At 40.6% G+C, this 16092-nt stretch overlaps 1 protein-coding gene across 1 annotated transcript in view; it reads right to left on the reverse strand.

Moving 5' to 3' along the window:
• The window catches only part of LOC131239716 (ankyrin repeat-containing protein ITN1-like), a 154449-nt gene that overhangs the window by 42340 nt on the left and 96017 nt on the right, over positions 1-16092 (reverse strand). Inside the window, exons 4-5 of the mRNA XM_058237552.1 lie at positions 9190-9273; positions 963-1187 (exon numbers count right to left, since the gene is read on the reverse strand). Of these exons, the coding sequence (XP_058093535.1) occupies positions 963-1187; positions 9190-9273 (309 nt within the window). The remainder of the gene's footprint in view (positions 1-962; positions 1188-9189; positions 9274-16092) is intronic.

Consider the following 16092-nt stretch of genomic DNA (forward strand, 5'->3'; position numbering starts at 1 on the left):
GCATGGGCAATAGCAGGTTGGGTGGGTAAACTAGCTCGTCCTACCCCAAAATCATAAATGGTACGTCTGATAGCTCATTCCTGTTTGCGAGATAGGTCCGTTTTAAGTTCTGATGGTCCGGATCACCTCTGCTTCCAATCGGGCCTTTTCTGATCCATATCGGCCATGTAACTGTCCGCAGCCTGCTCTACATCATTAGACCAAGGCCTAACGTTAATTTCACATGATGACTCAGATGTTGTCACATGTCTATGCCACTATGTTGTACCCTTCCTTGAGAGTCTTGGCGCGTAGCTTTTAGGTTACGCCAGGGAAGCCCACTGCTATATGTTGTGTCCTCCTGGGGAGGGTGGATTGTTCTGTCAAAAACTGAGGTTCACCTTATTGAATAGTCGGCAACTGAAGTTCCTTTGTCGCATAGACTTTCTGCAAAGGCGCTCTATTCATTTGCATGTTTGAAGGAAAAAGTCCAAGATTTTGCCCTCTTTTTATTAGGAAGAGTGCCGATATTTATCGGCCCGTAGGACCTGGTTTGCTTGGTGGTGGAGCCATCCGAACCCCCACATGTACGTGTACATTAACAATTTGTGGTGCAGGATGCTCTCTACATGCCACAAATGCGTTATTGCGCAATCTGATGATTGGTAGCTGTGACTTTAAAGCTTTTTTGTATCTAAAAGCAGTTTTTTATCCTTTGGCCGTAGGGACCTCAGGTGCTCTTATCCTGCCACAAAGATAAAAGGGTCGGATCCTATTGGTGCAATATGACCATTGGTGCATAGGGGGCCATCTTTCAAAGTGTGCAAATTTCTATGTCAACATCTAGTTAATTGAGAGACCAAGTCTTTCCTCCTGCACTAATCTTTTTAAGATGACATTATTAATCCCCAATCATATGTATAAAATTAGCATTTTTATAGTATAAATTCATATAGAAATTTGAAAGGGATGAGAAGACATACCAATTTGTTTCTCATTTTCTGCGGGAGGAGATTTATCACTTGTGGTAACATGTTCCTCTTTTGGTTTGGTTGATTCCGATGATTTGTCGTTTTCAGAGAAAGAGCGCGTCAGTATATGTTTGTACTTACGCTTACATTCTTTCACAAGTTCTTCCATGACCACATGTGCCCGTTCATGCTTTCGTTTCATCTCCATGGTTTTACATACTTTTTGGCACCACCACCCTACATAAAGTTGCACGCAGCAATGTTAACAATAAAATACTATGTAACTTAAGCATGTAATTGTCTAATATGTATAGTAACTCATGCAAGTCCATGGTTATGTGGTGAGTTCACTTATTAGGTGGTCACACACACACACACACACACACACACACACACTATATATATATATAGTGTGTGTGTGTGTGTGTGTGTGTGTGGAATGTTGATGGCTAGTGAATATCGTTTAGTTATCTTTCTAAATGTGAAGAGAACAAGGTGAGAAGGTCAACCTGATATTTGTGCCTTGGAATATATGTAGGATGGGACTGTTTATGGTGTTTGTGTAGATTGTTAATGAGATGGAACTCCATTTATATCAAAAATAAATAAATAAATAAATAAAATTATGAAGTAGGTACCTCCAAATAGTCTCACCCTTCCGTGCATGTGACATATTGGAACTCTTAAGTAGAGTACCCCTATCCTACTGATATAAGGAGGCACTGTGTTCCTTATGGTCTAGGACCACATTTGGGAGTACTATTTATCAAATTGTATCATATATTTATTTAATGTTTGAGTTAGTGTAGATGAATCACAGCTTAAAATCATGCTCGTTGGAAGTTAATAGCCATAAGACCCATAACCCTCATTGGAATTCAATAATATGGAGCATTCTACATAAAGATTAATATTGAAAGTGCATCCAAGTGCGCCTCGATAAGACATATATACAAGTGAGATGCAGTGAGATGCACTTAAATGAACTTTGTAATTTAAGCTTGATGAACATTACTTTCTTTTAGACATGGCCTTCACAACAAAAGTACAAAGCAACCATCTTATAAAGTTCGGAAACAAGCACTCACTATGCTATTTAGATCGTGATGTATTTTTCTTGAAATGAATCTTGATATTTTTTAAAAAAAGAAAGAAAAAGAAGAAGCACTCACTACACTATTTTAATACTTGCAATCCATAAAGAGATATTGATAAATCTGGATTGATGAATAAACATATTCACCAAGTTTGGTACGATTTCTTAATTTGTATCAACAGGGAATTTGATAATATTTAAATTATTAAGAGATTAGTTCACAATCATAAAATTAACCAAAAAAAAAGTAGACAAAAGATCAACATAATAGCTAAGAAGAGTTTTCTAATTCCACATGCATGTTGATATGCAAGCAGTGTTAATATTTTTTCATGACTTCAAGATTAAAGTTATTCATTAGGTGAGCCTCAATAGAGGAGATGGCAAAAAAAAATCAAGATGGTTCACTTATCATTGTGCCACATATACATAAAAGTATTGCACTATCTATAAAATGTCCACTAGTCTACGTCCATGATGAGTGTATCTATTTTATATTTCCATTGCAGCTTCTTCATCATGTGGATTTCCTATTAAACACATCCTATTATCAATATTAAGTCCAACCGCTTATTAAGTGGGTAAGGGTAGAAAAATAATCTATGATCATAAAAGTGTTCAATTGTCCACATTCACTCCTGGGACGATTAGGGAACACTAGGCAGCATTTCTCTTTTCCTCTATTCCTGAATTTTTGGGTTTTTTCTTTTCTTTTCTTTCTCGATGTTAGTCATGATAGGTGATCCCAGGAGTTTATTTTGCTCTCCTGGTTAGCCTGAATGTACATTTGATGATAGTTTTGAAATGAAATCAGTCTCTTTTTTTATAAAAAAAAAAAAAAAGACGTGTCACCCATTGAATGAGTGAGTAGATTTTATTACGCTATTTAACAATGAATTCCCTAAAATGTCTTCTTCTTCTTCTTCTTCTTCTTTTATTATTATTATTATTATTATTATTATTATTATTTAAAAAAAAAAAAAAAAAATTTGTGCAGAGCAATGATAGATTGTGTAGTTGTATAAGGTTCTAAAAGTCATACATCAAATCAAGATGCTGAGTTTATCTTCTATATTTGGAGATACTGGTTGAAGAAGATGTTGGGATTTTTGCTGTGGAATCACATAGATCTAGATCTAGGATAGCAATACAATGACACCAAGCACACACAAGAGAACACAGATTTAACGTGGAAAACCCTTACGGGAAAAAACCACAGCACAAAGTGACAGATCTCCACTATGAAAATAGAAATTACAAAGAGAGAGGACTTACTCGATTCGAACAACCTCGAATCTCACCCTTGCTACACCCTTTGATTTCCCTAGAACCCCTTTAGAAAGCCTTAGAATTATTTCTCATACCCTATAAAAGCCCTAAGAACACCTATTTATAGTTTAGGCAACTTCCCTTTCGCATCCCAGTTGCGAAAGGACCCTTTCGCATCCCAGTTACGAAAGGACTCGGATTTAAGACATATCGCAACAATCTCCACCATGTCTTCAATCTTTAACCGTGTAGCTTCTTGACCTCTTCTCTTATTTCTGCATCACATCATAGCTTCTCTTGCACACTCCGTCTTCCTTTTACACCATCGCCAAGCCCAGAGAAGTTTTACAGACCTTGAACTTCTTTATAGGAACGATCTGGGAGAGCATGTCCATTGGATCAGAATCCACATGCCGAACCATCTTTACTCCTGTCTTCTCAAAAGGAAAGACATAGTCTTCTTACCATCTCACTGCTACCCAATATTGCTTGCTGGAGTACTTACTTACAACACTGACAGCCTGTGAAATAACCGGTCTAATCCAGTCAATGGCATACACTGTCAACCGCATTCGAATAAGGCTCATGAGATATCCTGCTTTTCCTCATCTGTTTTGGGACATGTCCTGAGGAAAACTTGAGGAGAGACGCGTAGGGAATGCTCTCCGGATTTACCTGACCCATCACATCCTTGATCAATACTTACACACAAGGTATTCTTCTTGTGATTACCAAAGCCTACTCCTCCTTCAGTCTCAATGCCGAGAACCATCTTTGCAGCCCCCCGATCCTTCATCTTAAATGTCTCACTTAAACGAGTCTTCAGTACATTGATTTCAGACATGTCATAATTGGCGATCTACATGTCATCAATTCCTGACTCACCATGAAGGAATCAAACCACTTCCTAGGCGATAGGTCAAACCATGACCTCCTGCAAAGTCTTTTCTCAGCCCCTTTAACTTCGAACTGCTCTGGTTGCTTCATATAGATATGCTCTTCACTTTCCCTTACAGAAGTACAAACTCCACATCCATCCTTTCAGCTCAAGATCATATTAGCCAACCAGCGCCAATCACGGATCTAATAGACACCTTCTCTACCATCGGCGTGAATATCTCTGAGAAGCCTATCCTTTCTCTCCGAGCATAACCCTTCGCTACTAACCTCGCCCTGTATCTATGCTGTATCCTCCTGAAGATCCACCTGCATCCAACTACTCTCCAGCCCATTGGAAACTCCACCTGCTCCCATATGTCAGTCTGGTATAATGAATCCATCACATCGCCCATAGTCACCTTTTACTTCTCAGCACCAGGCTCACCTAGAGTCATCTGAATAGAAGATAAATCCCCTGCGATATTGGAGTCATCCATGTACCTCGCCGATATCCTGCGATCATGCCGTGTGATTCTTCTCACAGGTGGCTACTCCACTTGCTCTGTATCCCTGTCCACGCGTCTCAGCCTTCCTACCCTACCTACTCATGTGGCGATGCCCAACATGCCACACACATGCAAAGGTGAAATCCGCTACATCCACTGCAGTTCCACCTTTTGAAGTGCTCCCGATCAACCTGTACAAGTTACCGACTCGTTGCGCTTTCATGATTACCTGTGCCCCCTTAGATACCTTAAGAGTACTATCAATACCTGTGTACTTGCATCCTTTTGCCTCATGTACATCAAGAGAAATCAGATTCTATTTCAAATCAGGAACGTGCCTGACATCAGTCAAGGTACGCTCCACCCCATCAAACATCCTGATGCGCACCGTACTAACGGCCACAACATTACAGGCAAAGCCATTGCCCATAAACACCTGTCCACCATTGCACTCCCTGTAGCTGGCGAACCAACTTCGATGAGGAGTCATGTGAAAAGATGCCCCTATGTCTAGCATCCACTCGTCCTTATGATTATCGTATGACTGCCTGATAGTAGACACAGACAAAACATTACCATCACATCCACTCGATTCATCTGACGTGGCAGCATTGGCTTCCCTGTATGAAGCCTCAGAATCTTCTCTCTTCGATTTTGGATTTTCATAATCCTTCTTCACATGTTCTTCCTTCCCACAATTCCAACACTTTACCTTTCCTTTGCCCTTGCCCTTGGATTTGGATCTAGAACCTGAAGAACCCGTACCTTATTTAGAATCTCACCCCTTGTAAACAGTGCATCAAAAGATGTCCCCATGTCGCCGTTTATCTTTCTCATAGCCTTCCCTTGAAGAGCCGAGATAATGGTATCGACACTCAGGGTTTTATTCGCTAAGAACATTGTGTCCTTGAATGACTCATAAGACGCCGGAAGAGAATTCAGCAACATACATGCTTGTTCTTCATCTTTCATTACTTCCTCCAAATCCAGTAATTTGCAAACCAATCTATTAAAGTTGCTGATGTGAGCCTCCAGATTTCCACCCTCTGCCATCTTGAAGTTATACTACTGCCGCTTCAAGTGCAGGTGATTTTCAGAGGATTTTTTTACATAGACATCCTCTAACTTCGCCCATAACTTAGCCGCAGTTTTCTCCCTCATGACGTTGTAGAGAACCTCATCCGTGAGACATAAACAGATCGATGATAAAGCTTTCTTATCAAGAGTATTCCAATCATCATCAGTCATAGTAGACTTCTACTCCTCAAGAGCACCATCTTCGCCTTGCTTGATTAAGGAACTCATCATCTTGATTTTTCATAACTCAAAATTATTTTTCCCCGAGTACTTCTCAATCTCATACCTAGTGCTCGCCATTATTACTAATCCCTCAGATTCAGATCTGTGCCCCAACGATAGCTCTGATACCACTTGTTGGGATTTTTGCTGCGGAATCACACAGATCTAGATCTAAGAAAGCAATACAATGACACCAAGCACACACAAGAGAACACAGATTTAACGTGGAAAACCCTTACGGGAAAAAACCACGACACAAAGCGACAGATCTCTACTATGAAAATAGAAATTACAAAGAGAGAGGACTTACCCGATTCGAACAACCTCGAATCTCATCCGTGCTACACCCTTTGATTTCCTTAGAACCCCTTTAGAAAGCCTTAGAATTATTTCCCATACCCTAGAAAAGCCATAGAAACACCTATTTATAGTTTAGGCAACTTCCCTTTCACATCCCAGTTGCGAAGGGACCCTTTCGTATCCCAGTTGCGAAAGGACTAAAATTTAAGACATATCACAACAGAAGATGAGAACTAGCTTAAATTTCAGTAGCATGTGCCACCTCTAAACTAATGTTTAAATTAAAGTCGTCAATCAAAGTTTAGAAAGCCATTCAGGAGCTTGGTGGGAGATGAGCTAACCTAGTGAGTTACTATCTCAAGCCGAATTTGGATATGACGAATCAAATAGTTGAATGTCTGAACTAAGTCCATTTGAGGTCATCTAATTGAAAAAACCTACTTGGCATATTGATCCTGCAATATTGCCACTAAATTCGGGTAGAGTTAGTAGAAATGTGAATGACCTTTTTGAACATATCAAGGAAGTACATGAACGGGTGTGATTACATGTTGAGACAGTTACCCACATCATCATTAGCCACGGTTGTGTGGTGTCACTTCAGCTACATTTTTGGAATCAATCTGGCCGATCACGGCTCCATCCTGGATAGGCTGACCCAATGGCAGGGGATGTCCCTTAGTGCCTCTTTATTCCAGGTTCGAGCGTTAACTCCTATCTTCTTATGTTGGGAAATTTGGAAGGCGCGAAATTCCTCTAGATTTGAGGATAAGAAGTTCTGTATAGGGGCAGTTATCACGCGCACAAACTGGTGGCTGGGGAGGGCTTTCAAAGGAGGCCTGCCTCCTTGATGGCTCGTCTCCAGCTTAGGAACCTGCACATCCTTGTGGCCCCTCCGCCAGCAAAGAGAGTTAAAATAGTGAAATGGGGCAGACTACATAGTGGCTGGGTCAAGTTGAATGTGGATGGTTTAGCTTTGTTAAATCTTGGGGTGTCTGGAGGAGGCGGCATCTGCAGGAGGGATGATGGCAATATGATTTTTGCTTTCTCGAATGGATACAGGATAGGCACCAATAATAGTGCGGAATTCTCGACGGTTTATGACGGCCGATCCATCTTTGTTAAAATGGGGATATGGAAAGTGATAGTAGAATCAGATTCCAAGTTGGTGGTAGACATGCTCAACCGAGTGTCTCAGGTGGGCTGGAAATGGGTGCATTGGTTGGCCCGTATCTCTAGCCTCAATAGTAGGGGTTCGTTTCGCTTCACCCATATCTTGAGAGGGGCCGGGAACGTTCTGGCTGATGGACTAGCTCGTCTAGGCAGCAATACTGAAGGGAATAGGCTCTTCCACACGTTACAGGACCTCCCTCAAGAGATCCGAGGGATGGTGGTGTTAGATAAAGTCGGGTTGGGTGCCGTTAGGGTGATGGATCATGTATAGTTTTTCCTTTATGATAGGTTGCCCAGAGTCTTTTTTCGTGTTCTTCGGGTCACCTAAAATATAGTCATGAATGAATCTCAGGGTACAACTTTTTGAAAAAAGAAAAAAGAAAAAAGAAAAAAAAAAGAAAAAAAAAGAATGTACCCACATCATCAAGTTGACTATCTGGCCCAGATCAGGGGTCTCATCTTGCTGGATATGGTGGGCTTGGGAAACCTTAGGACCATCCCTTTAAGAGCGGAACATAGAGACAACGGTTAGTTTTTTTTTTTTTTCCCTATTTTTTACCTTAGAGATCCTTTACGATAGGCCCCGCCTAGGTTTTTATTGGCAGTCGCCTAAACCTATGTGCATGTCATGTAATTCTTCTGTGGATGAAATGAAAATTTTGGTGTTTTTTGGGAAAAAAAAAAAAAAGTTGACTATAAATCTATTCTACCATGTATTGCCTTCATCCAGATTGTTTCTAGCAGTGATCAACTTTTTGATATTTTTGCCAAAGCCCTCTTAATTTCACATCTCTCTACTTCTATACAAGTTAATTAGCTCCTTTTCTTGATTGCTTAGGTTAGGAGGGCCTTAACAAAGAACAAAGTTGAATTAAATCCTCATATTTGGTAGTCATCAAGTATAGCAATTATATTAATTTGTACATACTTTCTTATATGTTTAAGCATATGTAGTCAGGGTTGTCACTCAAAATAATATAATGAAATTAGGATTCCTATTGATACTCATACAAGAGGAAGGTTCCTTTCCATGATTTCATAGAATAAGCTTATCGTGTAAGGGTTGTGTGGGGTCCACCATGTACTTTTATGGAATCAATCTAATTCTATCTTTTTGAGAAAATACGCATGCAAGGGTTATGTGTGGGGCACACAATGTATTTGTACAGAATCGAACTTTTCTATATGGGTCGCCTCCCCGTGAAAGTTGGATGCCCAAAACTCAAGTTGATCTAGTTGTGTGGGCCACCTTGTGAATTTTTTTGGCTGGTTTTCAATTATTTATATAGTGTGGCCCACTTAATGATTAGGTAGGCCTGATTTTTTGCGCATCATAGTGGCATGGCTGGCCTCACTCACTACATGGGTTTGGTGGCATACACACAATACGGTGGGCCTTACATAGGCAAAAGCAAGACAAAAGGTGAATATGAAATTGAACGAGGACTTTTAAACATAGATTATTGATCTTTTACATATATGTAAGTCACTTGACAACAAGTTTATTATATAAGGACTCGTGGACTAACTGACCTCCTTGAGACTAATATAAACAAATCATGTATTCATGCACTTGCGCACGTGCACACACGCACATAGACATATGCGTATATAACTTTTAATCATTTTTTCTGTTATTGCTTACTTTAGTAGCATTCCCATTCTATGAAATAAATCACATTATTCATGAAAATTGAACTTGAGGGATCGTAATTACGTAATGTGGAAATAACTAGTAAGATCTCCAGTAGTCTCCAAATTAAGGAGTCATTCCTCTCACTTTGCATTCCTCCTTTACCTTCTGAAGAACAAAAAAAACACATATTAATTAAAGTCAACAGTTATGCCTTACTATTAGAATTAAGCATACATAATGGTCAACAGGCATCATTTTTTCTAATTATTTTCCTGAGCAGATAAAAGTTAAAGCTCTCATGAAGGACTAGTTGCTCTGACCATTTCATCATTTGTTGAAAGCAGATAACTAGCTCTTTATCAAGAAAGAAGATTGTTGTGTAAAGCGATTTAAAAAATAAATCATGTTCAATAATCTTAAACATTTTATTATAGTTAAAATGAGTTATGTTGGGGACCTTGATTGTTTACTCATCAATCTAAATATTCCATTTGTTGAGACACATTTAATAAGTCAGGACATGGAAATTACACCAATTAGAGAATCCAACTTTAAGGATAGATGCCCAAAAAATGGTTTTTTAAAGATAAGAACATGTTTTTATTATAGGCTTCCCTTTTTAAAACTCTCGTCAGGTGATTAAGATTAGACAATCCAACTTTAAGGATAGATTCCCACAAAATGAATGTTTAAAGATAAGAAAAAGTTTTTATTATAGTCATCCCTTTTTAAAACTCTAGTCAGGTGATTAATTAAGATTATTTTATTACAATAGTTTTGAACCCATAAAGGAGAGAAATGTGACTGAAATTCCCCTTAACCATGTTCTCCTAATGTGTGTTGAGGAATCTTAAAATTAGATTAAAGACCACTAGAAATATCCATTTTATAATAAAAGTGAAAAAAATGAAATATTTGAACATACACAAGCTTCCATCAGTATGCATGCCGTTGGGGGCCGTTACACAAAACCTTAGGATCTAGCCTCCCCAAAACACCAGAATTATGGGATAATAAAGCTATGAAATAAATCAAGCACAAACCACATGATACAAGAGATTTTTACGTGAAAAACCCTCAAAGAGGTAAAAACCATGGGACCTCATACAGAGCAACAATCTACTATGAAGTACAACGTTACAACCGATCACAAGCACACCTCGCTTGGATCAAACCTTTTTCACTCATGCAGGAGTGGATGAACAATAAGAGAATAATGAAAAATGGAGAGATCTCACCAATTACGATGACATAGACGTGCTGAGACGTCGACTGCGAAGTAGATCACCTGTACGAGTAGAACCTCCCTTCCACAAGCTTCCTCTCTCTTTTTCTCTTTCTCTCACCCTCTGTTAGCCCTAAACCCTTTAGCAAACTCTTGTAAAGCTTTAGGAAACTCTCTTGCATGCCCTATAACAGCCCTAGGGACCCATATTTATAGTTTTGGAAACTCCCTTCCACACCTCTATGAAAACCACTTCAAATTTACGCAGTTCGCACAAAATCCGGACATGAATCTGCGTAACCTCGACTGGTCGAACAGGGTCCTTGACCGGTAGAGCATCTCCCTCGACTGGTCGAGCACCTCGAAATTTTCAAACCAAAACTCGCTGTACTTTGAGTCGAGTACCACTTGATCGGTTAAACAGCTCTGTCTACTCTTCTAACCTGGGAAGGAAAAACCCCATCAAATCTTTCCCTTTCTGACTCAGGAGGAATTCATCTTCTTCAAGCTAGCCTGGTTTCCACAAACCTCAAACTTGCCCTTGAGAAAAGCATTGGTCATCATGTCTAACCCATTATCGTTCGTGTGGACCTTCTCAAGTTGTAACATCTTCTGTTCCAAAGCATCCCTAATCCAATGATACCGAATCTCTATGTGCTTCGACTTGCAGTGCTGACTTGGATTCTTGGTCAAGTGTATAGCACTTTGACTATCACAATAGACCACGTGCTGGTTCTTATAGGAACCTCTTCATCCAAAGCATCTCTTTACATGCCTCCGTGACTGTAATATACTCGGCCTCTGTCGTCAACAATGCTACGACCTTCTGTAGCTTACTCTACTAAGAGACCGCTCCCCCTATAAACGTGAACATGAACCCCAATGTAGACTTCTTAGAGTCTATGTTGCCTGCCATATCCACATTTGTGTAACCCTCTAACACAGGTGTTCCATCACCATAGCATAGGCTCAACCTGGATGAGCCTCTTAGATACCGCATTATCTATTTCACCGCTACCCAATGCTCTTTGCTAGGATTGACAAGATACTAGCAAACAATACCAACCGCATATGCTATGTCTGGGTGCGTACACAACATAGCATACATCAAACTTCCTACCGCAGACGCGTAGGGTATCTTCTGCATCTCATCCACCTCTGCCTTCATCTTGGGATACTATTTGTCACCCAATTTGAAGTAACTATCTAGTGGAATACTGACCGACTTCGCTGCATTTTTATTGAACCACTCTAAGACTTTCTCAATATATCGCCCTTGTGACAACCAAAGCTTTCTACTACTTCTGTCACAAGTTATCTCCATTCCTAGGATTTGTATAGCCGGGCCCAAGTCTTTCATTGCAAATGACTTACCCAACTCCTATTTTAACATGTCGATCTTCTTGATGTCTTTACCCATGATGAGCATGTCATCAACGTATAATAGCAGAACTAAGAAATCACCATCTGAGAACTTGCGTGTGAACACACAGTGGTCTGACCCCGTTCTGTCATATCCATGCTTTAACATGAACGAGTCGAACTTCTTGTACCATTGCCATGGAGCTTATTTCAGCCTATACAAACTCTTCCTTAGCCTACACACCATATGCTCTTTGCCCTTAACTTTGAACTCCTCTGGTTGGTGCATGTAGATCTCGTCTTCCAGGTCACCATAGAGAAAGGTAGTTTTAACATTTAAATGTTCTATTTCTAGATCCATGTGAGTCGCCAACCTAAGCAACACCTGTATGGATGTCATCTTGCCACTTGTGAGAATATCGCTTTGAAGTCTATCCCTTTCCTCTAACTAAACCCTTTTATCACAAGTCTGACCTTGAACCTCGTTTGTGAATTTTTGTATTCAATCTTCTTTCTGAACACCCACTTGTTGCTCAGAGCTTTCTTGCCCTTAGGCAATTTCACCATATCATAGGTGTGGTTCTTATGCAAGGATTTCATCTCCTCTTGTATAGCTTTCAACCACTCCCCCTTATGCTCGTCGGCTAAGGCCTCAGAATAATCTTTTGGCTCTCCCCATCAGTGAGTATAATGTACTCATGTGGCGAATACCTCTTGGATGGATGTCTGTCCCTGGATGACCTTCTCACCTGTGGCTCAACAGGCGGATCAAGTGGGGGCTCCTCACCCGGTCCATCTTCTGTAGGAACTCCCTTATCCTCTGTACCTTGCTGTACTCCCCCGTCATCAGGCACCATGGGAGGAATAACTGGATCCATATCCTCTCCTGAAATAGATTACGTCTTTTTTGGCTTACAAATGTCTTCAATACATTGGTCTTCAAAGAAAACCACATCTCTGCTCCTGATGAGCTTCTTCTCAGTCGAATCCCACAATCTGTAGCCGAACTTTTCATCACCGTACCCTAAGAACACATATTGTCTGATCTTTATATCGAGCTTAGATCTCTCATCCTTTGGTACGTGAATAGATGCCCTGCATCCAAATATCCTGAGATGACTTTACGATAGATCTTGTCCATTTCACACCTTATCAGGCACTTCTCCATTCAACTGGGTTGATGGAGACCTATTTATTAAATACACTACTGTGTGCATTGCTTCTCCCCAGAATGACTTGGGCAACTTCGCATGGGATAACATGCATCTGATTCTCTCTACAATGGTGCGATTCATTCGCTCAGCCACACCATTATGCTGGGGGGTCTTGGGAACATTCTGTTCATGTCATATACCCAGGGACATGCAATGCTCATGACAGTCACCGATGTATTCGCAACCATTCTCAGTGCAGATGCACTTCAATGATCTACTAGTCTTTCTCTCGACCATAGCATGAAACAATTTAAACACACCAAAGACCTCGTCCTTAGATTTCATAGCATAAACCCAAACTCTCCTAGATACATCATCTATAAAAGTGGCAAAATACAATGCCTCACCTAAGGTTTTTATCCTCATAGGACCACAAACATCAGAATAAACCAAATCCAATGCATGCACTTTATTAATATGAGAAGCAGATTTAACAAATGGAAATTTATGTTGTTTCCCTGATAAACAATCAATACAGGTTTTGAGAGGTATACTTGTCATGTCTGGAAGGAGATGCTTCCTTGCTAGTAGCTGGAGGCCTTTTTACTCATATAGCCTAGACGCTTGTGCCATATGTCAATAGTTGAATCTTTCGCTACGTTCAACCCACCCTTGCACACATTGACACTTGCCTTGTAAAGGGTACAACACTTCTTTCTTATGGTTGCTATCAACGAACCCTTGATGAGCTTCCAGCGCCCACCAACAAATCGGCTTTCATAGCCATCATCATCTAACCTTCCCGTCGACATCAAGTTGAGGCGAAGGTCTGGAATGTGCCTCACATCCCTGAGAACCAATGTGCAACCCACATCGGTCTTCACACAAATATCACCGACCCCTACGATCTTCGATATGCCATAATTTTTCATCTTCACGGTCTTAAAGTCACCTGACTTGTAGCTTGTAAAGAAATCCCTGTGTGGAGTCGCGTGAAATGATGCTCCTGAGTCTATCACCCATTCGGTGTCCTGACTCGTAGCCGCGAGACAAACATCATGATCTGCTGAAAGAATAACTAAAACGTAGCCATCTGAAGCGACCGCAGTGGAATCTGATTCATCTTCCTTCTCCTTTCCTTTTCCTTTCTTATCATTCTTCTTCTTATGACATTCATACTTGTAGTGGCCCTTCTTGTCACAATTCCAGCATTTAACATCCTTTCTGCTACTTGACATATCTCTTGATTTATCTCGGGCCTTCCTGCCCTTTCTGTTCTCTCCTCTCCCTTGATCTTGTATCACAAGGGCCTCTTGCTGAGTAGACCCCTGAGACTTCCTCCTTGTCTCCTCATTGAAGAGACAACTAGTTACCTATTTCATGGACACATTTTCATCTAGCGCAAATTTACTCAGATACACTACCAATGTCTCCCAACTATCAGGCAATGAGCTAAGTAATAGTAAAGCCTGTAATTTATCGTCTAGGACCATCTTCATAGCGGAGAGCTGGTTCAATATATTGTTGACTTCATTCATGTACTTAGCCACAACACCACCATCTTTGAACTTGAGATTCACAAATCGTCTTATCAGAAAAATTTTGTTACCGGTTGTCTTCCTCTTATACAGCCCTTGCAGTTTCAGCCATAGGCTAGTAGCTGAGATCTTCGTAGATACATGGTGGAATACGGAATCGTCCAACCATTGGCTAATAAACCCCACCGCTTTTTGGTATAATTTCTTCCAATCATTATCTGACATATCCTTTCACTTTGCTGATATGCTTTGAATTGAAGAATACAAGTCCTTGTAATAAAGTAAGTCCTCCATCTTAGCCTCCCATGTGGTCCAATTAAAACCATTGAGACAGATCATCCTTGATGAGCCACCTTCCATAATTCAGAACCGATCCCACTTGGCTCAACCAACCTGAACTCGCTCTGATACCACTTTGTTGGGGGCCGTTCCAAAAAACCTTAGGATCCAACCTCCCAAAAACACTAGAATTATGGGATAATAAAGTTATGAAATAAATCAAAGCATAAACCACACAACACAAGAGATTTTTACGTGGAAAACCCTCAAAGAGGTAGAATCCACGGGACCTTGTCCAGAGCAACAATCCACTAAAAGTAGAACGTTACAACCGATCACAAGCACACCTCGCTTGGATCAAACCTTCTTCACTCACGTAGGACTTGATGAACAATAAGAGAATAATGAAAAATGGAGAGATCTATCGATCATAAGGATGTAGAAGCGCTGAGATGTCGACTACAAAGTAGATCACCTCTACGAGTAGAACCTCCCTTCCATAAGATTCCTCTCTCTTTTTCTCTTTCTCTCACCCTTTGATAGCCCTAAACCTTTTAGCAAACCCTTGTAAAGCTTTAGGAAACTCTCTTTCATGCCTTAGAACAGTCCTAAGGACCCATATTTATAGTTTTGAAAACTCCCTTCCGCACCTCTATGAAAACCACCTCAAATTTACGCAGTGTGCACAAAATCTGGACATGAATCTACATAACCTCGAGTGGTCGAGTAGGGTCCTTGACCGGTCAAGCAGCCCACTCGACCGGTGAGCACCTCCCTTGACTGGTCGAGCACCTCAGAATTTTCAAACTAAAACTTGTTGTACTTTAAGTCGAGTACCACTCGACCGGTTGAACAGCTCTGTCTGCTCTTCTAGCCTGGGGAGGAAAAACCCCATCACATGCATGACCCCACCACCTTAACAAGTCTTATATGAGAAATTGACAAAGTTATATGAATTACATAGAATTAGATAATTGTTTTCACAGGTGGGTCTAGGGAATCTCAGGAAGGGGAGTGTTATTTCTTCGAGGAGCATGTTGAGGTTTGGTTTATATGATAGGTGGATCCTAGTTAATTTTTAGGAGCTGGGAGTCAACCTAAATGTATTTTCCCTCTGTACAACTACATCTCTGTTTATATCTCTCGCTTCTTGGGGGGGGGGGGGAGGAGGGATTGGGTTGCTGCAGGGCCTTTGGTTTATATAGTTTTGCTTTAGATGTGGTCTCTGAGGTAGGCTATTTGGTTGTGGGATGTCTGTATAGTTATTGGGTTGGTCTTAGGATGTTGGTTTTTGGTTGCTTAGTGGCTTGATATGTTATACTACTAGATTGTAGATTGTATTTCTTTTCAGGGTTGTTGGGGTCTTTCATGGGTTGCAGTATGTCACTTTGGCCCTCTGCCCAAGCTAGTTCAAGTTCTCTACTAG

This window comes from Magnolia sinica, chromosome 3, assembly GCF_029962835.1.
Source record: "Magnolia sinica isolate HGM2019 chromosome 3, MsV1, whole genome shotgun sequence".
NCBI classification, from domain to species: Eukaryota; Viridiplantae; Streptophyta; class Magnoliopsida; order Magnoliales; family Magnoliaceae; genus Magnolia; species Magnolia sinica.